The sequence below is a fragment of the Sinocyclocheilus anshuiensis genome, unplaced genomic scaffold (assembly GCF_001515605.1).
Source record: "Sinocyclocheilus anshuiensis isolate Anshui unplaced genomic scaffold, SAMN03320099.WGS_v1.1 scaffold55, whole genome shotgun sequence".
Taxonomy (NCBI): domain Eukaryota; kingdom Metazoa; phylum Chordata; class Actinopteri; order Cypriniformes; family Cyprinidae; genus Sinocyclocheilus; species Sinocyclocheilus anshuiensis.
The window spans coordinates 2,706,410-2,733,618 of record NW_015549647.1 but is presented as its reverse complement, the minus strand read 5'-3'; the positions used below and the strand labels follow the sequence as shown (position 1 = coordinate 2,733,618).

General features: G+C 36.5%; 2 protein-coding genes across 3 annotated transcripts in view; both read left to right on the top strand.

The window, feature by feature from the left end:
* LOC107660066 (plakophilin-4-like) overlaps positions 1–2,479 on the top strand; it is a 52,319-nt gene extending 49,840 nt beyond the window's left edge. The window contains exon 22 of the mRNA XM_016449269.1: positions 1,537–2,479. Within this exon, the coding sequence (XP_016304755.1) occupies positions 1,537–1,776 (240 nt within the window). The 3' untranslated portion in view covers positions 1,777–2,479. The remainder of the gene's footprint in view (positions 1–1,536) is intronic.
* Positions 2,480–4,199: 1,720 nt separating this feature from the next.
* LOC107660065 (protein TANC1-like) overlaps positions 4,200–27,209 on the top strand; it is an 89,324-nt gene continuing 66,314 nt past the window's right edge. The window contains exons 1-2 of one of the 2 annotated variants that reach the window (XM_016449266.1): positions 4,200–4,297; positions 21,138–21,236. In XM_016449266.1, the coding sequence (XP_016304752.1) occupies positions 21,173–21,236 (64 nt within the window). In that variant the 5' untranslated portion in view covers positions 4,200–4,297; positions 21,138–21,172. The remainder of the gene's footprint in view (positions 4,298–21,137; positions 21,237–27,209) is intronic. The other variant, XM_016449267.1, reaches the window with a different exon arrangement.

Sequence of the window (27,209 nt, the reverse complement as noted above, 5' to 3'; positions counted from 1 at the left end):
GTCAGTGGCAAATTCTTTAAATATGAAAACGTACTTACAGGCTGTGAGTCAGAACAGCCGGCATTGTAGTCTACGCTATAAAACCGCTTATCTACATTGTAGTCTACTCCATAAAATGCACACATCTGAATATTTGGTTTGAACTGTTCTGGAACAGTGTTGTAAATACAACTTAACCACTGATTTCTAGTCGTGTCCTCTTTTAGAAGGCCAAACAAAGTAGTTTCGCTTTCACAACGAAACACACAGCGTCTTCACAACATGGCGGCGGCAGCAGCAACAATAAAGTTACGCCTTTCTTTGCGTGAACATTTGGGCGGCATTATGCAAATCTTCCCACACAGTGACGTAGACACGTGGGGGCGGGTTTAAATGAGGCGTTTTAGGAGGGCGTGGACCAGTCTTAACTTTGATAAAGAATATCTTTTTGGGTTTGAGACTTTAGTCTTTGCAACTTTAGGGATCTTATCTATTCACCAACAGCTTGTAACACTCCAAAGAGAAAGGAAAACTTGAAATCGCATCATATGACCCCTTTAATAAATATGAATGTATGTTGGGATATACTAACATACATGATACTACATCATGACACAGGAAGAGGCCTGTTCACACCAACACAAAAAGTCTGTGATAAACAATTTAATACGAATGAATGGCTTTTAATGTGTCTGTCCAGACCAATGCGAAAATTCACATGACATCAATGCGACAGATTTTATTTCACGCATTGAGACAAATTGCATGTGATAATTGGGCTACATTTTTGTGCCAAACTTTTAAAGTTTTAATGCTGATATTTCGACAAATATTAGGTTTTCAATTATTGTTTACTGTTAAAAACATTATTATAACAGGATTGACGATTTGAGATCGTCTCCTTCTAAAATAAATATCAAAATATAGTATAAAATGATTTTAGTATGGGATTGTTATGGTGGTGACGGTTATTATAGTTAACTAAAATTAACACAGAAAACCTTAATTTTCATTGAAATAAAACTGAAATAAGATAAATAAAACCCTTAAACTTGTTTTATAGCTTTTTCAACGTTTCTCATTTTCATTCAACTTGATGTACTAAAATAACAATCTAATTTTGATTAAAAAAACTAGGTAAACAAAAATGAATAAAAATGACAAAAGCACTCAACAGAATTACTAAAACTAAAAAATACAAAATAAAATATTTAATAGTTTTAGTAATATTTAGTATCTTAGTGATACTAAAATAACACTGAGTTGAAAAATAAAATAAGAATTTATTAAAACAACAGTCTTTTCTACAAAAAAAATAGAGAGACAGTTTTCCTTTAGATCATTTTTTATATATCATTTTATATATATATCTGTTATATATATATATATATATATATATAAACATTTCAGATGAAGTCACTTGGTTTTTGTTGACTATGTTTAGAAAAACTTTTACTGTAAATCAGTAAATGGTGTCATTTATTTTTTTTATTATTTAGTTATTATTACATGTGTAAATGATGGACAAAAAGGTACCCATTTTGTCTCCTCTTTCAGCATGGCCGGCTCTACTACCCAGAGGAGGGAAATCAAAGCACCTATGACACTTTCGGGATGTACCTGTCATCTCCGATGGGCTACGAGGATGCGTACCTGGACGAGCCGGTTCGTTATCCTGTGGTGAGCGAGAGGCAGGTGCTCAAACCCAATACCAACTACGTGGACTTCTACTCCACCACACGCAGGCCTTCATACAGAACTCAGCCCTACCCGGCCTCACCTGACTCATGGGTGTAGGCGTGTATGTTTGTGCGTATTTGTTCATGTAACGTGTAGCCATAGATAGAATATTGCAAGGAGCTGTTACTCCTTAAGACATATCTGGGTCAGTGGATTCCAAGACCGTTGTTTGGACAAGCTGTTGCGTTTGAAGTGACTGGTTCATTATCATTCGACAAATTGAATTTGTGTATTGTGTGTGCAAACAAGCCGGTGCAGCGACATTCATTTTCATTTGGATGTGTGTGTGTGTGTACATAGATGACAGATTATATACTCCATTAAATTAACTTGAATTAGATTGACCTGGGATTGAGTGTGAGCCAAAGACTTTACTTTTCAGTATCTAAACAGTAAAGCGTGTTTAAGGTCTGATTTACTGAGAACTTGAATCATCTTTTTATTATTTTATTTTTCATGTTTTTTTTTATGGCATGTTATTATAGTCACCCCAGTTTTTCAGCCAAATAAAAAGGTGTAACTAAATTACATATTGGCTGAAAAGGCTAATAAAGAAATAATAGCAGTGTAAAAGAAAAAAAAAACACAAATAATAATGTTCTGTGCATTGGAAAACAAAAACGTAATTTTGTCTGGTCTCATTGCTGTAACCAAGTTAATGTAAAAATGAATGTATGTCTTGTACAACTACGTCAGTTTATTGTACAACTGTGATCTGTGCTACTAAGCACAAAAAACTGTGCCATGATAAATCACTATGTAGAACTGTGTAAATGTAAGAGACATTATGGAGGCAAAAGTTATTACTATCAGAATATTTAGATGTAATAAAGATAACATTTGTTTTTTTTAATATTTGATGTTGGATTATGTTGTTTATTCATCTACCATAAATTCAATTTTATTTTCGAGTGGTTTTCGCACTACAAATTGTGTTAAAGCATTCTGACAGAGAATAACCCAGAGGACAGATTTAAGCTTTGCAGTAGCTTTCATTTGGAAGAAACTATTTATCATGACAGCATTCATTTGCTAATAAAATTTCAATTCAGAATGGGAAATGACACCCAGATTTGTAACACTGGCGTGCTTATTAGCAGACAGTGGCCTTAAGCTATTCACAAGTGAAGTCCTTGCAATATTAATGAGAAAGATGTTCCATCGATAGCCACACGGGTGCGCTTGTAATGGGCACAAATATGAGCAGCAGCATACTATTTCAGCAGATATAACAGGACAGATATTATGGACCAGTGGTTTGAGGGAGTGAAACCCCTGATACATATCAGTGTGTTTATTTTCTTCCTGGTGAGTTATTATTTCTACATGGTGTTCTGTCAGTACAGATTTATAAGCGGTCAGTTCCTGCTCCACTGTATCAGATATGAACAAAAGGGTCATTTTTGTTATTAATAACAAATATGCTCGTGGTGTAATCTAGGGACTTTCAGAAATGTGCTCTGGTCAAGCTCATACACGTTTTAGAAATTATAAATTGCTTATACCTTACAGGATGGAAATACAGAGCTAAAGTTAGTCATTACTCAATGAGGAGATGTAACTTAAATGAACATTAAGTTAATACGTTTTATTATTTTATTTTTTTTTCTAATGTTTTATCTAACAGGATGACATTTTTTAAAGTGAGACAAACCAAATACTACCAAAATGTCAAATTCAACAAATCCATTGCTGTTTATTTGATTTTTTACTTTACTTTTTAGATTTACAACTAAATCAAATAAAAAAAAATAGAAATAAACAAACTTAAAAACATTCAAATGTTTACAAATATTAACAGTTTACAGTATTCTTAATTTCTAAAACTTATATTGTTTTAGGTATTATTGAGCTTCTGCTTTAAAATTAAAATTACATTTACATTATACCAAAATTAGCTATAGAAGTAGCAGATTAATCAACTAATATTCCTTTAGAATGTCATAAATGAAAATCATTGCTGTTTTCCCCACCAAAAAATGATGTCACCTCTTGAAAGATTAATTAATTGTTAATTAAAGGAAGAAAAAAAAAACTGGAACAGGAAATTGAGAATTTATGGGAAATATATAAGAAAACAGTTTGAAAACATTTTAATTAGAGAAAAAAAGAACAGTTTTAAGAAACGTCTGTTTTCATATTAGAAGTTACAGCAGCTCTCGATAATTGGAACACATTCCAATCTACTCAGCAACATCTACTCAAACCAAAGTAGTACAATTTATCAAATTAAAATTCTATCCAATTAATTGTGATAATAAAGATAACCAATATGATTTTCATCTTTACAATTTTTGATGGAGACATGATAGCTATCAGACACCTCTTAGTTATGATTTTTGTTTAAAAATGTATTTTACTTTTTTATTTATTTAAAATACTAATAATATGCTTTAAGGAAAGGGCGTTTTTAACTGTCCTTGTGAACAGACTCAGAGCGGTGGGAGTTCTGATTGACGGAATCTGGAGAGGGAGGAGTTGGTGGAGCGCTGCCTCTCTCTCGCTCCAGTTATAAACTTTTACTGAACGAGAAACGCGCGAATCAGGCAGAGACTAAGCGGAATCTCTCTTAAAACAGGTAAGTTTTCTAAAAACTTTAAATCTGACACGTTTGTACACGAGACACATAACGGACAACCTTTGCCAGTTTTGGTCCGTGAAGTTGCTGCACGGATGTATCAGAGTTATTTATTTCACACTTGTTTTATACGCCTTCTTTGTTGGACAGCTCATGTTTACCTTGTCGGGCTCAACAGCAGTGATTGAGTGGTCTGTCATACTGTGATATTGTCCTTTATGTCATACTGTTGTCACGTGCAACACTGATCATAATTTGTGCACAAAACAGTTCAGTAATTTGCAGTCCTGATTCATATTTTTGAATAATTTGCTGATCTTTATTTTATTAGTCAAACAAGCCTGTATGTAACAGTTGCTTTCTTGCCACTTGTTTGTGGTAAGAATACTGTACTAGACTTGAATGGAAAGAGATACGTATCACATGAGGATATTTTGTGTTGCAAATACTAATAGTCAGGACCTTTAAATCAACACTTAAAGCCTGAGAGTTTCTTTTCTTCTTTACACACATGCTCATTTTAGGAAAAATGTGATGTACCCGAGACTTTCCAGCCAGGGTCATGAGCCAACTGACACTGAACAGGTGCACACACACACACACACACACACACACACACACACACACACACACACACAAACAAACAAACAAACAAACAAACAATCAATGCACACATGCTATACTAGATTTGACAAAGTAATGGAATGTGTTTGCTCTTGCATTTGTAAAGGTCAGCTAAACCAAGACTGTGGCCGTTCCTCAATGCCTGCTTGTCTTGCATTTCTCGTCTGTTTTCCACACAGTACCCTGAAGCCTCTAGGTTCAGTTAGTTAATGTTTTCAGTTCAGTAGTCGTCTGTTATTGCTGCCCTCGGCCGGAAAGTAATCAGATCACTTGCGGTAAGCAGAGTAGGATTTCATTTCTAAAGCTTGCTGCCATTGTTCTGATCACTGAATCTGTTGTTGCATGCTCTATTGAACCCTATCGAATTATATTGAATTTTGCAAAAGCAAGAGCATGGACCACATGCCTTGTGGGTTTGCGTGAAAGAAGATATTGTCCTTATCCTGCTGCTTAATCCTTACGGTTCCTTCATTGCCTTGTACTTCCACTGTGAGCACTCCACTTAATGGAGAATATGACTGAACTTCAGGTTATGAAGCCCTTGCTTCATAATAGAGTGCAACAATAGGGCTCTAGAAGTAAAAACTCCATTTGTTTTCCCCATAGGGGAATTGATTTTTAAGAATAACTTTTAAACCTGTTGTATATATAGACAGCCCTGTTGTGAACCCAGAGGTTCTTAATCGATGCTTTATCTTTTTGATTGTAGCCATCCGTTTGCATTATTCCAATTATTAAAATAATAACAACAGTGAAATTCCACCAATATTTGTGTGTATACACTGTAAAAAAAAAAAAATAAATAAATAATCCTGAAAAAATACAATAAAAATGTAAACATTTACAGAACAACCTGTCGTGAAAGAAGATATTGTCCTTATCCCGCTGCTTAATCCTTACGGTTCCTTCATTGCCTTGTACTTCCACTGTGAGCACTCCACTTAATGGAGAATATGACTGAACTTCAGGTTATGAAGCCCTTGCTTCATAATAGAGTGCAACAATAGGGCTCTAGAAGTAAAAACTCCATTTGTTTTCCCCATAGGGGAATTGATTTTTAAGAATAACTTTTAAACCTGTTGTATATATAGACAGCCCTGTTGTGAACCCAGAGGTTCTTAATCGATGCTTTATCTTTTTGATTGTAGCCATCCGTTTGCATTATTCCAATTATTAAAATAATAACAACAGTGAAATTCCACCAATATTTGTGTGTATACACTGTAAAAAAAATAAAATAAATAAATAATCCTGTTTTTTTTTTTTATACAAAAAAAAACCCCCCAGCAGATCCTGGCAGATGTGGTTGCCAGAATAATTCTGTAAAAAATACAATAAAAATGTAAACATTTACAGAACAACCTGTATAAAACTGTAATTTACCAACAAGAAAATTGCAATTTAAGATTTTAAAACAAGCGGTTCATTTATAAATTCGTATATTCTTACCTACATGCTGTAGAAATACAAACAGAAGACAGAAGACAACAAGCAGTGCTGAAAAGGGGTGGAGCTACATAAGGTCTATATAATCAACAATTTCAAATTTCGTTTATAATGGGTTTTCATGTTTTTGAATCATCGCTCCGGCCTGACAGGGCATCATCACAATATGGTGAGGGGCGTAACATTTCCGTCTCGGAATTGAAATCTTGAGGTATTCGGTCAATCACAACGCACTGGATAGCTGGCCAATCACAGCACACCTCGCTTTTTCAGACCAATGAGCTTTGTAAAAATCGACGCGTTTCAGAAAGGCGGGGCATAGAGGAGAAACAATAATGTACAGTATGTGGAAAATAATGTGTTTTTTTAACCTTAATCCGCATAAACACATTTCATTACACCAAATACACAAAATACTGTTCTTTTTAGCAGCATCGACCCCTTTAAATAAAAACATTTGAATGTTTGAAATATTGTTGAACTTTTGCCTTTAAAATTACAATTAAATTTGCATGTATGCAAAATTTAGCTAATTGAAGTAGCAGATTAATTAAACAATATTCCTTGTGATATGTCATGTTGTTTGATGTAATTTCTGAAGATGATGTAAAAAAAAAAAAACAGGAAAGGAAAATTGAAGACATATAGGAAAATCCTATGAAATAATATAGAAAATATTCCCAAGAAATCATTTAGTTTGAAACATTAAGAACAAAAAACACAAGAAACACAAACATCATCAATATTTCTTAATTGCCAGTTTATCATATTAGAAGTTACAGACGATCCTAGGAAATGGCGAAATGGCAACACCTCAAACCAAAGTAGTAAAATTATTTATAAAAAATTTTAAATAAAAGTTTGTAATGTTGTGATTCACCTTGTGGCTGGCTGGCTTGGTTCATGGCTTTAAACACCTTAAAGGGATAGTTCACCCAAAAATGAAAATTTTGTCATTAATCACTCACCCTCATGTCGTTCCAAACCCGTAAGACCTTCGTTCATCTTTGGAACACAAATTAAGATAGTTTTGATGAAATGTGAGAGCTCTCTGACCCTGCATAGACAGCAATGCAACTGTAATGTTCCCAGGTCCAGAAACGTAGTAAGGACATCAGTAAAACAGTCCATGTGACATCAGTGGCTCAACTTCAGTTTTGCGAAGCTACGAGAATACTTTTTGTGCGCAAAGAAAACAAAAATAACATAATTTATTTAATAATTCTCCCCGAGTTACGTCTTCCGCCATTTTAGAGTATCACAACACATACGCACGCTTTCCCCTAAGCATAAACAACGCTGATTACGCAGATTACATTCATGTGCGCGCTTTCTCCCCCGAACGTATACAACGCTGATTACGTCGATTACGCTCTTGGGTACTCTCCAAAATGGCAGAAGACGTAACTCGGGGAGAAGAATTGTTAAATAAATTGTTATTTGAGTTCAAAAAGTATTCTCGTAGCTTCACAAAACTGAAGTTGAGCCACTGATGTCACATGGACATCATGGACACCGATGTCTTTACTACGTTTCTGGACCTGGGAACATTACAGTTGCGTTGCTGTCTATGCAGGGTCAGAGAGCTCTCACATTTCATCAAAAATATCTTAATTTGTGTTCCGAAGATGAACGAATGTCTTACGGGTTTGGAACGACATGAGGGTGAGTAATTAATGAACGAATTTTCATTTTGGGGTGAACTAACCCTTTAACGAAGTTTGAGTGAAAAATGAGTGAAAGTAATTATTCTGGAACCAACGCCACTGAAAAAAGTGGGCAGACACTAATGCATTCTATAATGTTGAAAGATACTAAAAAAAATCCGGTAATCAAAAAATAGCTTGATTTGCACATTGTGTATTTTGTATGAACATTCTGATTCTTGTTTATAATGTTTAAAATGACTATTATGATAAAATTGTGCATTTAAAAAAAAAAAAAAAAGAACATATTGCTGAACTGTGGTGAACATGTCACTGGATTCTTCTGCTGTTCCTCAGAAGTCTGTGACTTGCGGAGTCATAATAAAATGCAAAGGGAGGACTGTTTTCATACAGAGAATCCTGGCAGCTGAAGAGGGAGTGCTACAGAAGTAGTTCTGACTGGAATAAAAAAGTTTTAAAATCTTAAGAACTGCTGATTTAATCAGTGTAATTATTCCCTCTGTGAGCTCCAGAAGCGATCTAGTGAGTGATACATGCCCTCTGTGCTATAGTATTTGTTTGGACGTTGTGAGCTTTCCATCTCCCTGTCAACACCTTTAGAGCATTTTCCATGTTTACTCATTAATGAAAGTATACAGGCTTGCACAGTCCTGCTGTTCCTTGAGTCACTCTAGTGTTTTTATGGCAGACTAATGGTTTAATTGGCTGTGCTTAACTCAGCGGGAGAGAATGAGCTAATGTTTGACCTGAAAAGAGCTGGAGTGAAAGGGGTGGGCTGGTTAATGTCCACTGGGTCTATAGGTTAGTGAAATGAAGTGTGGATTGTTACACTCACTGCCATCCAGACCGATTCAGAGACACTTTTGAACATCCTTCTTTTTTTCATCAACACACAGTATGTCGATGGCAAGATTTAACTTTGGTTTGTGGCTGTACTGAAGTGGGATCTGAAATAGGAAAAAATGCCTCACAATGTTTAATGTACTTCAGATGTCGAAATTACCAGAGAATCAGTTGTAGATCATCAGATCTACTGTATAAGTTTGGGGTGGTCATTGGTCTCTGCGTTTCATCAGGGTGATGCACCATGATGTCAGATGTTGTGGTGGTTCAGGGAATAGTTTGTCTCATCACGTGTAGGGCTGGGTATCGTTCAAAAATGTTCGATACCGATACCTTGACTTCGATACCGGTTCCTGAACGATACCTTTTTCGATACCAATTTTATGAAATCAATTTTAACAAGATTACATTATCTAAAAAAAAAACTTTGGTTTTATTTTTCAGTTTGTTGGTGTTTATACAAACTCAAAGACTCATCTCCTGAGCCACTGCACAAAGGAACAAAATGTAACCAACACAATAAATCAGTGCAAATAGTTTTAATAAAGCTCAAATAGTCTTCAGTTTACACATCTGTTTACATTTACGCTAGTGCGTGTTCGTTTTAAAACGCATAGCTCAGACAGAATCATGATTTCTATTTATTTCCCACTGATTTACTGATGAGCATTAGCAGCTTCCAGCGCTGTCTGCCTGTGTTCTCTCTTCCATGATCGCTGCTCTGACTCAGAGTCAGAGGTAATAACATCGGTCGTGTAATATGAACGGACATCTGCATATGATCGGAACTCCACGCAGCTCCCGTGCTACTCTCCATTGGAAATCAATGACTGAATGACCGGTCTGTCGTTTGTCAGAGATAGTGGAAAGCCAGCTTGAAACGCAGTGGAAACGCCAGTATGACGAGGATCGTTTTCATTTTAAATCATCAACGCACCAGTGTAAATGTAGCCTTACATCTAAGGGGGCTGGGACGCATTCGCACTACAGCCTCACGTGTGCGCCACATCTCTGAGTGTAACCGGTGTAAACTAGTAGGTGTGTTCGACTTGATGCGGACCGACTGTGCAGACCGATCGGTGTATTCGTACGACGAGAGCTAAAGAGAGCAGACTGCTCCGTGCCCTTTCGAATCGCTCTCGCGGATGTCAAACACTGATCGATCTGCACCGCCGTGCACCCCGTTGCTGCAGGCTTATTGGCTCACTGACGCTGATGAGATTAACCCCTTAGGTATCGAAATTTGGTACCGACCGATGAGACGTTTTTTTTTATGCTCGATGGTATCGTGGCATTTCGGTCGGTGCCTAAAAAGTATCGAACTCGATACCCAGCCCTAATCATGTGTGTTACATACACACCTCTCCTACTATCACTTGAGCTTTGAAATCATGGCCACTCTTCTCAGGTCACATTTTACCCCCCCCTCCCCCCCCCAAAATATCAGGCTAGTGCTGCAGGCTTATTGGCTCACTGACGCTGATGAGATTAACCCCTTAGGTATCGAAATTTGGTACCGACCGATGAGACGTTTTTTTTTATGCTCGATGGTATCGTGGCATTTCGGTCGGTGCCTAAAAAGTATCGAACTCGATACCCAGCCCTAATCATGTGTGTTACATACACACCTCTCCTACTATCACTTGAGCTTTGAAATCATGGCCACTCTTCTCAGGTCACATTTTACCCCCCCCCCCAAAATATCATATTTTGCATAAAGAAAATGTATAAAACTATTTATTAAGACCCACAAATGATTTACATTGTCATTTTTTTAGGACAGTTAAGCAATTTTTTCCCCTTGCAATTACAGTATTTTACAGTTATTTATTAATAAAATTATTTCATTTGAAAAATAATAAATTTTTCATAAATCGATTGAAGGCAGTACAACAAACGCTACCATAATATATAAAAATATACAATAAAAAAAAAAATCTTCATGTTACATGAAACAAGCTTTTGAGATGCTGATAACTGATAAATGGCCAAAATTATACTTGGAAAATAACAAGGCACTAAAAACTAATGTATTTGACATGCACTTTTAAAGGAAAAGCATTCTTAAAGGGTTAAATATTTGCCATAAGCTATTGTTATCTCTTTAAATTGGTGCATATTGTTAATATAAATCTTAAAATAGACAGAAATATCTGCTGATATATATCTTACAATAGCTGATTTAATAATGTAATAATACAAAAAAAAAGTAAAAATGCAGGTAGCAGCTGATGGCTGACTTCATAATGTTTCTTGTTTTTTTGTTTTTTTTTCATTTAATATTATTTCTTCTTGTTGTTGTTTTTTTGTAAATTCGTAAAAATATAAATCTTAAAATAGACAGAAATATCTGCTGATATATATCTTACAATAGCTGATTTAATAATGTAATAATACAAAAAAAAAGTAAAAATGCAGGTAGCAGCTGATGGCTGACTTCATAATGTTTCTTGTTTTTTTGTTTTTTTTTCATTTAATATTATTACTTCTTGTTGTTTTTTTGTAAATTCGTAAAATTTTGGGGTAAATTATGACATGGACACCTCTCGGTGAGATTCACCCTCTCACTGCTTATCATGGAAATGAATGAATCTGACAAGTATGTGCTAGAACTCTTCTTCTGGAGGATCACGGAAACTAGTTCTTGCGTAACTGCTCATCAAACCAGTAACCTTCTGTCTAAAAATCTGCTCTTGTTAGGCCTGAAAAGCTTGACAGCTTTTGATGTGAGGGCTGCACATTTGTATAAGACTCCCCATGTGTCATATGTCTTATTCAAACGGTAAAGTGGGGAGGAGATTTAGGCCAGATCGTCCATAAAAGGAAACAAGGCCATTTTCCCTTAGGTTTCAGCCATAAAACCTATTTAGAAAAAGATGTCCTCATTTCCCGCTCACTGAATGAGCTCTGCCAATTCTGAAACCCCTAAGACGAGTCGTTCATTTGCACTACGAATGTATTTCTGAATGTGTCATTTGAATGAAAAATTCCCATTCAGCTGTTTTATATTTTAATTTATATTATAGCACTTAAACTCTACAGCATTATGAGACTAAATTTACTTCAGTATATTTTGTGTTCCGAATGCATGGTTTTCTCTGATTTCTATACTTTTTTTAGTCATGTTTTTGCTTTCATCCCTCAGTATCCACCCCAGTCGCCACCTTATTTCTTGTCATTCTCTATTTTTCCCTCCACCCTCTGATAAATCTCAGCTTTCATCCAATTAAACTCACATTTAGGCTGCAGTCATGGCCCACAGAAACCTGCTATTACTAGAAAGTACAACTTAAAACGTTATTCACGGTGGAGGGCCAGTGGTGGTCAAACCAGAGCTTTCCAGTTGCTTGGTTCCAACTCTGGCAAACACACTACGGTGAAGCTCTAATGCACTTTTCTGGAGTCTGTAATTTAATTTTCAGTCACACGCAGGGATGATTTGCTCTGGTCTTTTTTAGCTTCTCAAACAGAAATCGGTGAATCGGTGACTTTAAAAGTAGACCGACCATTATTGATATCACTTGTGATGGTGAATTGGTAGCCAATATGCAATATCTATAAAAATGCTGTCATTAGTACAGAATTAAAGGTAATCTTTTTAGTATTGGATAAAAAAAACAGACTTCAGAAGATATAAATGTTTCTTAGTGAAGTTAACTTATTTTATAGAGTTCTGCCTGTATGTGCTCTGTCTCTGTAAGGCAAAGGCCTGTTTTCCCTATATCCAGCACCATCCAGATGGAGTTAGTAATGTGACGTCACCTCTGTGACATCAGTGTCTTTGCAAATCTGTACAGTATTTGGCTTGACAAGCCAGGCATTATGAATTCCATTTTGCACATATGTGTGTGACCCTGCTTCATATTCCTGGGGTGCACATGTGCCAGTGTATATGAAAGGGAATGATGGCTGATGAGAAAATGACATCTTTGGATGGGCACAATATCTGTGATGTGTTTTTCATGATGTCATTTAGGCTTGTGTTTCAGAACCATGTCGCTGAATGACAGGATGTGGCTCCTTTCAAATCCAGGCAATTAGTATTGAATCCATTGAACCAGTGCTGCCTTTTAGGCTTGAAGATAATTCGTTTTAACATTTAACAGAACACAAACTAATCAATCCCAGAGTTTGTCTCCAAAACTGTTACAAATTATAGTAAGTGCACAACTGTGATGCATCATTTATAAGGCATAATGTGCTTCATTAATTAATAATTTCATAATTTACCCTTATATGGTTTTGTTTCCTCTCATTTGTTGTTCTTTTTATTTGATTGCTTCTGGTTGGCTGTGGCTAGCAGTCCTGTGGCTGAGGGAAAGAATCAGTAAAATTGGTTGCGCTGTATAAAAGAGCTGATGGTGACAGTTTTTAAGCCCAAACCAACAGTCAGACTCGTGTCTTAACTCCCCAAGTAATTTTTCCACAAAAATATATTGCATGCTGCCTACAGCTACTCTGTTTCCTTTTTTTCTGCTTTTCTGTGATGTTCCAAGAAAAGGATTGTTTAGGCAGAAAACAAAGTATTAGTGAGTCCTTCACTCATTTGGGCTTTTGAACAACATGGTTCAAAAGCTTAAAAATGACCCTGGGTTAATGCCTCATTCTGTTCATACTTTACTCTGGGTTATTATTTAAATCATTAGTTATAAATTAATCTCAGGTTTTGACACACTGTATCACTGTTTCACACTGTATATGTATGAAAATAAATATATTATTTGCATATTTATGAGGTTGCAACTCTCGCACACTTTGGAAATAGAATCGACCATTAGGTAGTGTGTGTGTGTGTGTGTATGTATGCATGTATGTGTATATATATGTGTTAGGGATATGCCGGTATCAAATTTTCATGTTGCGATTAATTGTTCATGCTTTTATCACGGTATACGGTATTATCACGATATTGAAATTTTGTTTTAAAAAAGTGCTGTCATAATACAGTATAACAGGTTTAATAACTTTTTTCTTATAACAAAAATAACTGAACATTTAAATGCAATAAAACAATACAGAAGAATGTGTATCCCCCCCTCCCCAAAAAAAATGTCACATTAAAGAAGCTTTTAGGATGCTGATAACTGAAAAATGACTGATATTATAATTCTATTATACTTGGTTTAAAAAAAGAAAAATTGAAAGGCACTAAAAACTAATGTGTTTAATGTGCACTTTTAAAGGAAAAGTATTCTTAAAGTGTTAAATATTTGCCATAAGCTATTGTTATCTCTTTAAATTGGTGCATATTGTTGATATAAATCTTAAAATAGACAGAAATATCTGCTGATATATATCTTACAATAGCTGATTTAATAATGTAATAATACAAAAAAAAAGTAAAAATGCAGGTAGCAGCTGATGGCTGACTTCATAATGTTTCTTGTTTTTTTGTTTTTTTTTCATTTAATATTATTACTTCTTGTTGTTTTTTTGTAAATTCGTAAAATTTTGGGGTAAATTATGACATGGACACCTCTCGGTGAGATTCACCCTCTCACTGCTTATCATGGAAATGAATGAATCTGACAAGTATGTGCTAGAACTCTTCTTCTGGAGGATCACGGAAACTAGTTCTTGCGTAACTGCTCATCAAACCAGTAACCTTCTGTCTAAAAATCTGCTCTTGTTAGGCCTGAAAAGCTTGACAGCTTTTGATGTGAGGGCTGCACATTTGTATAAGACTCCCCATGTGTCATATGTCTTATTCAAACGGTAAAGTGGGGAGGAGATTTAGGCCAGATCGTCCATAAAAGGAAACAAGGCCATTTTCCCTTAGGTTTCAGCCATAAAACCTATTTAGAAAAAGATGTCCTCATTTCCCGCTCACTGAATGAGCTCTGCCAATTCTGAAACCCCTAAGACGAGTCGTTCATTTGCACTACGAATGTATTTCTGAATGTGTCATTTGAATGAAAAATTCCCATTCAGCTGTTTTATATTTTAATTTATATTATAGCACTTAAACTCTACAGCATTATGAGACTAAATTTACTTCAGTATATTTTGTGTTCCGAATGCATGGTTTTCTCTGATTTCTATACTTTTTTTAGTCATGTTTTTGCTTTCATCCCTCAGTATCCACCCCAGTCGCCACCTTATTTCTTGTCATTCTCTATTTTTCCCTCCACCCTCTGATAAATCTCAGCTTTCATCCAATTAAACTCACATTTAGGCTGCAGTCATGGCCCACAGAAACCTGCTATTACTAGAAAGTACAACTTAAAACGTTATTCACGGTGGAGGGCCAGTGGTGGTCAAACCAGAGCTTTCCAGTTGCTTGGTTCCAACTCTGGCAAACACACTACGGTGAAGCTCTAATGCACTTTTCTGGAGTCTGTAATTTGATTTTCAGTCACGCGCAGGGATGATTTGGTCTGGTCTTTTTTAGCTTCTCAAACAGAAATCGGTGACTTTAAAAGCAGAACGACCATTATTGATATCACTTGTGACAGTGAATTGGTAGCCAATATGCAATGTCTATGAAAAAGCTATTAGTACAAAATTAGAGGGTTTTTGTAATTATAATTTTAGTAGTGGAAACAAAACAGACTTCAGAAGATCTGAATGTTTCATAGTGAAGTTAAAGGGGTCATATGATGCTTTTTTAAAGATCATTATTTTGTGTATTTGGTGTAACAGAATATGTTGACATGCTTTAATGTTCAAAAAACACATTATTTTTCAAATACTGTACATTATTGTAGGTCCTCTATGCCCCGCCTCTCTCAAACGCTTCGTTTTCTACAAAGTCCCTCCTTCCGACAAGCGCAGTCTGCTCTGATTTGCCAGCTGACCCAGTGCATTGTGATTGGCCGAACACCGCAAGCACTCGTCGGAAATGTAATGTAATTGCCATATAACTATTGTTTATTGTTAGGTCATGTTATCTAACAAATATAATCTTATTGTAAAGTGTTTTTAATACTACAGTTTCAATCTGTTTGATATAACTTAATATATGTAATCTTATCTAAATTTATTATAAAAGCTGAGGTTTGTTATTTCCTGAAAAGTTATATTTTAGCTGGTGTCAATGATCTAATGTTGCATTTGGTCAGACTCAGCCCATTGCTTTACTTAAGTATATTATATTTTCCTTTTACAGCTGCAGACTGAGGAAGATCCTGAAACACACCAGCAAACCCTAAAACAGACAACAGTTTACAGATGTTTTTCAGTGGCAGCAGAACTGACTAAACGTTTAGGTGAAACTTGTTTAATTTTTTCATACTTTTATTACTTGTGGAAAAACTTGAAACAATTTTAAATAAGTATAAAGAATGGCATTGGTTTTGTACATTACATTTTTGTTTAACGTTATTAATAAAAATGTTCAATTAACATGTTTTTGTGTTTTGCTTTGGTATAGAAATTGGTACCGAGAACCGTGGATTTTCACTGGTATTGGTACCGAATACTGAAATTTTGGTACCGTGACAACACTACTCCAAACAGAAAGGAAAACTTTGAATCGCATCATATGACCCCTTTAACTCTTATGTTATAGGGTTCTGCCTGTATGCACTTTGTCTCTGTAAGGCATAAGGCCTTTTTCCCTGTATCCAGCACTATCCAGATGGATTTAGTTATGTGACATCACCTCTGTGACATCAGTGTCTCTGCAAATCTGTACAGTATGTGGCTTGACAACCCAGGCGTTGTGAACTCAATTTTGCATGTGTGTGTGACCCTGCTTCATGTTCCTGGGGTGCACATGTGCCTATGTATATAGGAGGAAATGATGGCTGATGAGAAAATGAGATGGTTTTTGGATGGGCACAATGTCTGTGATGTGCTTTTCATGATGTCATTTAGGCTTGTGTTTCAAAACCCACGTCTCTGAATGACAGGATGTGGATCCTTTCAAATCCAGGCAATTAGTATTGAATCCATTGAACCAGTTCTGTAGAGTGCTGCTTTTTAGGCTTGGTGACAATTCGTTTTAACATTTAACAGAACACAAACTAATCAATCCCAGAGTTTGTCTCCAAAACAGTAACAAATTATAGTATGTGCACAACTGTGATGCATCATTTAAAGGACATAATTTGCTGCTTTAATTAATAATTTCATAAATTACCCTTATATGATATTATTTCCTCTGTTGTTCTTTTTATTTGATTGCTACTGGTTGGTTGTGGCCAGCAGTCCTGTGGCTGAGGGAAAGAATCAGCAAAATTGGCTGTGCTGTATAAAAGAGCTGATGGTGACCGTTTTTAAGCCCAAACCAACAGTCAGACCCATTTCTTAATAACTTCGTCATTTTTCCACAAAAATTTATTGCATGCTGCCTACAGCTATACTTTATTTCCTTTTTTTCTGCTTTTCCGCCTAAACATTCCTTTTCTTGGATCATCACAGAAAACAAAGTATTAGCGAGTCCATCACTCATTTGGGCTTTTGAACAACTTTGTTCAAAAGCTTAAAAATGACCCTTGGTTAATGACTCATTCTGTTCATACTTTACATCATTTAAGTTATTAGTTATGAATTAATCACAGGTTTTCAATTTCACACTGTATATGTTAAAAAAATAAATGTATTATTTGCATATTTATGAGGTTACAACCCTCTACGCACACATTGGCAATAGAATCGCCATTAGCCAGTTAAATATGTATATGTGTATTATGTGTGTGTGTAATTCCAAATAAACGTGTGTGAAATAAACACAGAGTACTCTCAGCTAAGTGACGGTGAATTGGGTGCCTTGAGTTTAGTGTCAAATACACTGCGCATTTATTGATACCAATAGGAATAGTGTGCTTTAAAGGAGACATATTATGCCCCTTTTTACAATATGTAATATAAGTCTCTGGTGTCCCCAGAATGTGTCTGTGAAGTTTCAGCTCAAAATACACACATTTATTATATCATTTTGAAAATGCCTATTTTGAGTGGAAGCAGAAACAGGCTGTTTTTCGTGCCCTGGTACACCGTTGTCGCTTGCGAAAACACAATAACGGCGCCGTGAGTGTAAACATACAGATTAAAGGCGGGCGTACACGGTGCGATTTTTGCTGTCGTACGAGCTCGCAGGCGATTTTTTTTCTCTCGGGAGAAAATCGCAGATGCTCGCATGGTCACGGCTCGTACTGTGTGAGAAGAATTACGGGCCGATCCGAGACGTTACGAGCACCTCCCGTCCTCCCGATAATTTTCAAACATGTCAAAAAAAATCGGATGCTGTCGGTTTAAATTCGTGGCATATGTGCGGTTGAACGAGACGATTTGGCGATTTGGCGATTGGCAACCTTTGGAAAAAAGGTTGGGAACCACTGTTGTAGATGGTTGGGTTAAAAGCGTTGACTGGACAATTATAGTTTTAACAGATGCCAGTTATTGCATTTAGTATTGCTGTTTGACACTTTTAATTTGGGATGCACCAATCTGATACTCTGTATCGGTATCAGCTCCGATACTGCCATTTTCTGTTGGATCGGGTATCGGTCAGATGAGTCTGATCCTAATCCGATACTGTGCGTATACAATTCTGTGTTATTGTTAAGCCCCACGAAAGGCTCTAAAACATTATAAAGTACCATAAAGTCTTCGTGCACTATATATGGGCGAATTCCAAACGGAAGTGAGCATCCCTATGCCCTACTCCCTTCGAAGGGAAGAGCCCTTGAAGTGTGTTTTTTGAAGGGTTTAAGGCATTACTGTCTCATATAAGCATTTGGAACTCCCTTGGTGAAGGGAATGACTGACCAAATGTTACCTTGACAACGCTGCGCATGCATGCAGCATTCAGCACTCCATCGGTTGTTGCAAATAAATTATTATTATTATTATTATTATTATTATTTTATTCAAATATTGTCTTATTTACTATTAAACTTTTTAAAACTAAACTTGCTTGCACTACCATCTTAAATCATATTTCTGTCACTGACGAAAAATATTTTGTATTACATTAAAATAAAGACAAATACAAATTAAATTAGCCTATTCTACTTATGTTTGTGAAGTCGAAATCAACCCCAACTTTGCTTTAAAAAGCATCGCAAGATCTTCTAACTGAAGATAACATGATCACAAATGGAAATCACTTCGGTGAAGTGGCCATCGTATGTTCCCTTCGCTAACGGACTTCTGGAAGGGCCCTTCGTGAAGGGATTCAGTTGTTCACTTTCATTTGGAACATCCCTACAAATGGCGTCCCCTTCCTGAAGTGCCCTTCAAGGGCGCAAAAAAGCAGTTTGGAGTTCGCCCTACATTCCAAGAGTTCTGAAGCCATTCCACATTCCATAGTTTAATGTGAGGTACAGATGAATATTGAAGGCATTAAATTCAAGTTCACGTAAACTCTTCTCTCCGCTGCGGCTGTCAGTCATTCTCCATTCAGCATTCAAACTGCATGTCACATTCGGTTATGACAGTCAAGACAATGAAACTCTCTCCAAGATGATTCAATGTTCCTATTATTATACTTGATCTGTAGATGAAGATAAATGGTTTTTGCATAAAAGGACTTTATCTTGCTGGAGTTTAGTGCTGCTTCTAAATCATGTTACTTTCTACCGGATGTCTGTTAGATCCAAACTGATCTAACGGCAGTTGTTGGTTGTAAGATTCTTGAACTGCATTGTTTCACATTATGGGCCCTATTTTAACGATCTAAGTGCATGGTCTAAAGTGCACGGCGCAATTGCGCTTAGGGCGTGTCCGAATCCACTTTTGCCAGTTTAACGACGGGAAAGGAAAACAGTCGGCACGCCCGGCACATGGTCTAAAAGGGTTGTCCCTATTCTCTTAATGAGTAATGGGTGTGTTTTGGGCGTAGCATGCCATAAACCAATCAGAGTCTCATTTCCCATCCCCTTTAAAAGCCAGTTGCGCTCGCGCCATGGCGGGTTTGCTATTTACATGGCGGAATTTCATTTTTCATTTTTAAAAATGTTTGTGTGCTGCTGCGCGTCCCTGTGTGTGTAATAAGCAAAGTGTATGCGAGTTGTGCACCCGTCTATAGGCGCATATTACTAATGCGCTCTTTAAATAACAAAGAAAAAATATTGCACCAGACTTTAGACCAGACCAGGTGTTTGTTGGTCAATGGCGCAGTGACTGGGTGTTATGGTGAAAATGACAGACTTCATGGTAATGTCTCCAGGTCTTCTCCAATCATTTAGTCCAGCCTGCACGCTTGCATTCATCTGCCTCCAATTTGTGTGCAAGCCCACATCTCAAAATCCAATGAACAACCAATGCACAGAACGTCTCGGTTACGTATGTAACCCTCGTTCCCTGAAGGAGGGAACGGAGACGTCACGTCGGCTGACCGACGAAATTGGGATCTCGCTTAGAGAGACCAATCCACTTCGAGTGTAAACTAAACGAGCCAATGCACCCAATTTCGTCGGTCAGCCGACGTGACGTCGGGAGTGACCGACTGAAAGGGAACCAAGTCCTCACCCTACATTTTTTCTTTTTCAATAATCTGTTTCTCTTAGATGTGCATCACAATATGGAGAAGATCTGTCACTACTTCCATTTCTATGCTACTTTTGGACATTCAGTGTAGCGTGAAATGCCTTGAAATCCAGTGAGCAGTCATTTGGTTGACAGTTAAACATCTACAGCCGTGTTTCCTAATGAGCAAATATCCACCTCTGACCTCTGTCACTGTGAGACCAGCCTATAGGCCTGGATACTAAGCAGATCCATTTTGCTATTTTAGAATCAAGTGGAGGTTTCGTAGACGGGCTGGTATTTCCTGCTATTGTCTGAAAGACGTGTCAGTGTGGGCAGCTGCTGTGTGGACACATGGAATGGACTCATGAAGGACAGTGGCACACAAGGTTTCCTCTTATTTTGAGTGGTTTATAGCAACTGGCCTTTCCTTGCCTACTAAGGTCTTTCAGTTTTTCTTCAGTTTGAGCTGTTGAATGTATTTTTATTTCACATTTAATGGATTATGTGAGCGGCATGCAACAGTTTACAGTGTGTGGGTACTGCTGGCATTCACTGTTTCTTTCTTTATTTGTTTATATGCCTAAGACCAGGCAGCAGAGCATTAATTGGATGTGGAATGTGGGAATTTCATCAACCAAATTCCTCCAGTCACGAGGTGGCAACACACACATACATAAAATGAATAGGGAGTTTTTTTTTCCATTGTGTTGTCAAGTTGTTGGTGACTTGTTTAAATTACTTGTCCAAAGCATTGTGGTATTACTGACCAGATCTTTTTCTTTAACAGTTGCTAGTTGTCATACATTGTATCATACATCTTCAATTAATTTGTGTCTCTGCAGGAACAAAGGACTGCGGTAAACGTGGGAACTGTACCATGTTTAAGGGAGTGCTGAAGAAAGGGCGAGAGGGAGGAGGAAGAACTGGCAAAAAAGATGCAGGTAAGCTTCTTTATGCCCAGAAGGAAGGAAAATGATATTAATAAACTGCTGCGGAAACCTAATGAACTGTACTTTGCTGTTGTGTGTATGCTTAATTTAATTGCATAATTGGCATATGGCCTCCAAAGAGATTTACAGAGCTGTGGCTGGGATTGGCCAAATGAGATTTAGTTTTTTTTTTCTTATTCCAGCTCGAGCTGTGGCTTGTCATTGAAAATGATCTGAAATGATAATTTCACAATCGTAATAACAAATGTTAGGATCTCACAGCTTTCATAGAATAATAGTCACTCAAAAATAAAAGTTGACATTTACTCAAACTCATGTTGTTCCAACCCCATATAATATATTTTTTTCTCTATGGAACACAAAAGAAGGAATTTTAATAATGAATGGAGATTGGAGCTCTCAAAAAGCATGCAAAATCATCATAAAAATATCATACATGTAGTCCATATGACTAGTATGCTATTTTCTATGTCTTCAAAAGCCATACAGTGGCATATGGGAGACCCCGCACCCCCGTGAAGTGTGGGGGCCCCGCCCGTTTAGTGGGCCCTGTCGCAAGACATTCTAAAAGGCATTCACAAATCACACAGAATGTGTTTTTGCTTTGAAAAACCCAAGACACGGCAGTGGAATTTGGAAAAAATGCAAGGTCTCTTTTTTTTTCAACTTTTCAACTTCTTTTGACTTGATCGCCGCATTTTTAGAATGTCGTGTCATGCTTGAGACACTGCACAAGACACGACAGCAAAGATAGTGCAGTGGAGTGGAAAAGTTAATGGAAAAACTCTTAATGTCGCTTAATATTCTAAAACAACAACCAGGGAAAATTGATTTTCTCTCACATTTTAATTCAATTCAAGTTTATTTGTATAGCGCTTTTCACGATAGTAAAACAATGGTAATGTGTGTGAATAGAGTATTAGCAATGTAAGCGAGATTAGCGGCAACCACGCTGGCGATGCTAACGGGCTATATGCTAATAGCGGACTCTGGAAATCAAAATAGAACTAGTTATAACAAGGCGCTCTGATTGTTTTTGTTGTAGAATACGATAGGAGATATATTCACACGTTATAGAAATGAAAATGATGGTGTATAAAATTGATTTTAAGATAAAAAAATAGACAATAAAGAATTAACTTGACTGAGCTTTTACTTGTCATACATGCTATACTTCTAAGACAACAGCACCGCAATCGAAGTGGATATTTTTACGCTTAACGTGGCTTATGCATTAAGACTGCAGAAGAGCCCAGAATATGAATGCAATGCACAGTTTTACATTAAGCGTTTATCAGTGGTAATGCAATTGTTATGCTCTACCTGTTCTTATTCAGTTCGGTTGGTGTAACCTAATATATTTCTAATGTTAAATAACATTTTTAAATAAAATTAATTAATTTAGATGTTACCACATGAAGCACATTTTTAGATTATCATTACGCTTAATGTGACTTAATGCATTAACACATTAAAAGACCAAATTAACCTTGATGATGCAAATATGTTTTTGTGCCCTGGTCAGCTGCTGTGCTTCTGTGATAACCACCTATTTCAAATGGCAAACACTTTAGCGGTTCAGTACACTGATGACTTGTCACCAGACTTTGCCATGCAATTTCTATCTTTCGTTCTCGAAATTGAAAGGGATCGAGACATTTCCCCGGAGCACAATGTAACAAGAAAGACTGTCCAGTATAGCTCTTTTGAGTATTGAGAATGCCCGTGCTCTAGGGTTGTGACGATGAGGAAATTTTCCCACCGGTTAATCGACGTGTGACAACACTGGTAATACCAGTAAACGGTGGTAATCACCGCGGGGGCGTTCCCTCTTTTCCTCGCTTTCCTTCGCTTTTAAATATCTTGTAAAAGCGGCATGCGCATTTTCCTTTTCCTTTCAAATAGCGGCAATTCGGAGTAAAGGAATTGTTCGTTTGAATTTTCCCTCTTTTCCTCGCTTCCCTTCGCTTTTAAATAGCTTAAAAGCGCCGTGCGAATTAGCGTCAATTTGGCGTCAATTGCTTGAATGCAACAACAAAATACCACGTCAAACTCACTTTAGCGTATATATAAAACATAAAACTTTTATTAACAAAACAAATAAAAATACACCATGCTATAAGGCAGGCTATGCCTAATATAAAACTACAAATAATTACATAAAGTTAAAATAGGTATACAAAACTGGAAATAAGTAAACATGTATAATATATAACCAAATAAATAAGAAAGTAGAACGTTTATTAGCAAAACAAGTAAGAAAGCTTGGAGGCACGGCATACACCTTGATGTCAAATAAAATAAAATAAATGACACAAAGTTTAAATAAAGTAAAAATCAGCAAACAATGTGGAACCAATTAAATAAGAAACGAATGTTTAAAAAAACTTCCAAAATCAGATAAACGGCAAAAGTCAACAGGCTTTTCAAAATCCAAAATATTGCCAAACAGGCGCTTTTGCATTTCGTTTCGAAACTAAATCATCCGCGATCGTCTTGTCTGTCTCACCCCACTCTTCTTGTCAGTCAGCTCGACTCACTTTCTTTATGAGGGGGCAGGATGTTCTTCAAAAATTACATTTTTGTGTTCCACGAAAGTCGTATTAGCTAAGGAATGGCATGAGGGTGAGTAAATAACTGAATTTTCAATTTTGTGTGAATATTCCTTTGAGAGTCTCTACGCTTTCACACTTATGCCACTCTCTTGAAACGTCAACCACTGCGACAAATAAGAGTCATTACTTCATTAATGATGTCACGTTACCATGACACCCAGTTCCACAAGATCACCCTTGTATCCGCTCGGGCTTCTTGCTGAATTCAGCATCATTGCTGGCCCGATCCCTCTCTCCCAACAGAGCCTCTCAATGGAGCCATGTTCCAATTAACCTCATTCATCTCTGCTCCACTCACTCACTTAAGTATGTCAAGACAAGTTTGAGAGCAGCCAAACAAACACTACCTGACCCACATACAAGAAACTTCTCATCTGCTAATCTAACTCGGTGTCTTTTTTTTAAGTCAGGAGACTGCAAATAAATAATTTCCCTTGTATATCGTCCTCTCTTGAATGTAGTTGATTGTCACTTTGTTCATTCTCTGATGTGCAAATCTGCTCTACTAACATCGGTGAACTCCCTCTGGTTTTCATACTGACAGCCGATGAAGTCTCTGTCGGTTAGAGACAACACTTGTGTGTCCTCTAAAGAGACATATTGCTTATGAAGTATTTACGACACCTTATGTTAGCTGCAGGGGGATGGAGAGAGTCATCCAGCACACATGACAGATCAGACGCCAGTCTTACACTCAACAGTGCCACTTTTTGTAGCGGATCATCTGCCTGGAAGCTCTGTTCTCAGTTGCGAAAGTAATAAAGAGCAGCAGATACACAAGTAGTGAGATCATGAGAAACCTTTCTGGTGCCAAATATGACCACTTTTATTCAGTCAAATCTGTTGTCGTTTGTTTTTGAGGAATCTGGATTTCAGAAAGTCACATACGTGTGATTATGTACAGTTTTTCTCAAAAGACACATTTCTGTTTAACATATTTTTCAAAAAAAATAGAAAACTCAATTTTATAAACTTTAAAACAAAATCATCAACAAAATCTTTAATTTAAATTAAACTTTGCCTTCAAATGATTTATTGCATATTGTCATATGTACAGTATTAAAAACATTATGACCATGCCTTCTTCCAGCACTGAATGAGGTTTCAGAGCAACTGGTATACTTTTTGAACTGTCCAACATACTACAATGATCAATACTACCATTCGAAAGTTTGGGGATGTAAGATTGTTTTTTAAATGCTTTTGAAATAAGTCCCTTAAAGAAAGAAGGCTGCATTTATTTCATCATAAAATACACATTTATTTGATCAATCTATTGAATTTTCAGCAGCCATTAGAAGCCATTCTAATATGCTTATTTAGTGCTTATGAAATATTAAAAAGCCACTATGTGCCTACCATGTCAAGGAACATTTTTCTGCTCATATTGATGTCTATCATATACCTTTCAGCCTTTTTTGCATTGTTTGGATCGCAAATTAATTTGTCTCAAGATTCTAACTGGTGTAAGAACAGTTTTGCACATTGAGCGCATGGTGTAAAATGCTGAAATTGTGTTTAGAGTTTTGAGGAAATAAAAGGGAAAAAAAGTTTAACAAATTTGCAGCTTGTGTGAATCACAGGAATGTTTATTGGATATTTAATTTATAGAGCAAAGAAGAACTGTAAAATAGTGAGACATAAGAAACGCACGTGACTATTAAATACCTACTGAGCTTCCAACAAGATGTGTGGATTAATGTATTTTTTTTCTATTCAAAAACTTAGTGAGCTGCCTTGCTGTCTATTCACTTCAGCAGCTTCCTTATAATGCAGCAGCCTAAATGATTTGGAACCTCATAAATGACTGAATGGAATGCTGTACATGTGCCGCAACAGAAATGGCACACAGAAGACTCGACTCTCAATTGATTACAATCGAGTTTGACATTTGCGTGTTGCTAAGCAATTGACACAAATCATAAAAATATGTAGCACACATGAATATTGAATAAAAGAGTCAATTTTTAATTAGATTGACATCTTTTTTGAAACTCTATTATTGAATGACATTTAGAATTGACATTTCCCTTGACTCCATATGGAATCAGAATTTTGACTGAAAATTTACATTGCTTTTTGCAGTGCATTTGCCTTTTCAATGAGGTTCATATGTGACCCTGGACCACAAAACCAGTCTTAAGTCACTGTGGTATATTTGTAGCAATAGCCAAAAGTACATTGTATGGGTCAAAATTATTGATTTTTCTTTTATGCCAAAAATCATTAGGATATTAATTAAAGATCATGTTCCATGAAGATATTTTGTAAATTTCCTACTGTAAATATATTAAAACTTAATTTTTGATTAGTAATATTCTTTGCTAAGAACTTCATTTGGACAACTTTAAAGGCGATTTTCTCAATATTTTGATTTTTTTGCACCCTCAGATTCCAGATTTTCAAATAGTTGTATCTCGGCCAAATATTGTCCTATCCTAACAAACCATACATCAATGCAAAGCTTATTTATTCAGTTTATTCGAAAAATTGACCCTTATGACTGGTTTTGTGGTTCAGGGTCACATATACAGCACATTAAGTGCATTAGAATTTGGTATCTAGAAGATATCGTAGAACCCTAAAATGATCCCTTAAAATGCTATCTCGGAAGAGTCATTTAACGAACATGTTTTTCAAAAACATATTACATGGACGAACCACTGAGCAAACTTGTCTTGCTTAGTGGCACAGTGGAGTTGGATAATGGGTCACCCTTTGTGTGATTGAAACCTATAACCAGCCCAGATGTCTTACCACTACTGTAGTTTGATTGCCTGCTACTAGTAAGAATAGAACCTGAGGTTGTTTTACTGAAACTTCTTATCTTAATTAATTCTTGACTTAAAGGGTCATGAAACCCCAGACTACTTTTTCTGAGATTTTAGCAGAGGTGTTTGTGTTGCACATCATAGAAGACAATGTTAGCATCCGATAATTATAACTGTTGGAGAAAACTGGTTAATTTTAAGCTTTTTTGCACTATTTTCATCTTCCGGGTTTAAAATCTACATCGTGTTCACGTCACAATTTGTGACGTGGCAAAGGACTATAGTACATCGATGACGCATCGGTGTCTATTAAATTATTCATGAGACTGTGTGTTCTTATCCTATGAGAAGACGCTTCGCTTCATTATTCACAACAGCATGTGTTGATTTGCTATGACAGACGCTTCAGACTGTGAGATCACGTACATTATCTGAGAGAAACGTTCATGGATCGAAGGAAGGAGAGCGTTTGTTTTTGCTTTGTAATAAGAGTTCGGCACAAACGCGATTCATTCACTTGGTGAGCATAACCGTTTTTACAGCTCTGTGACACAACCCGTCAAAAGGCTTATATAAAC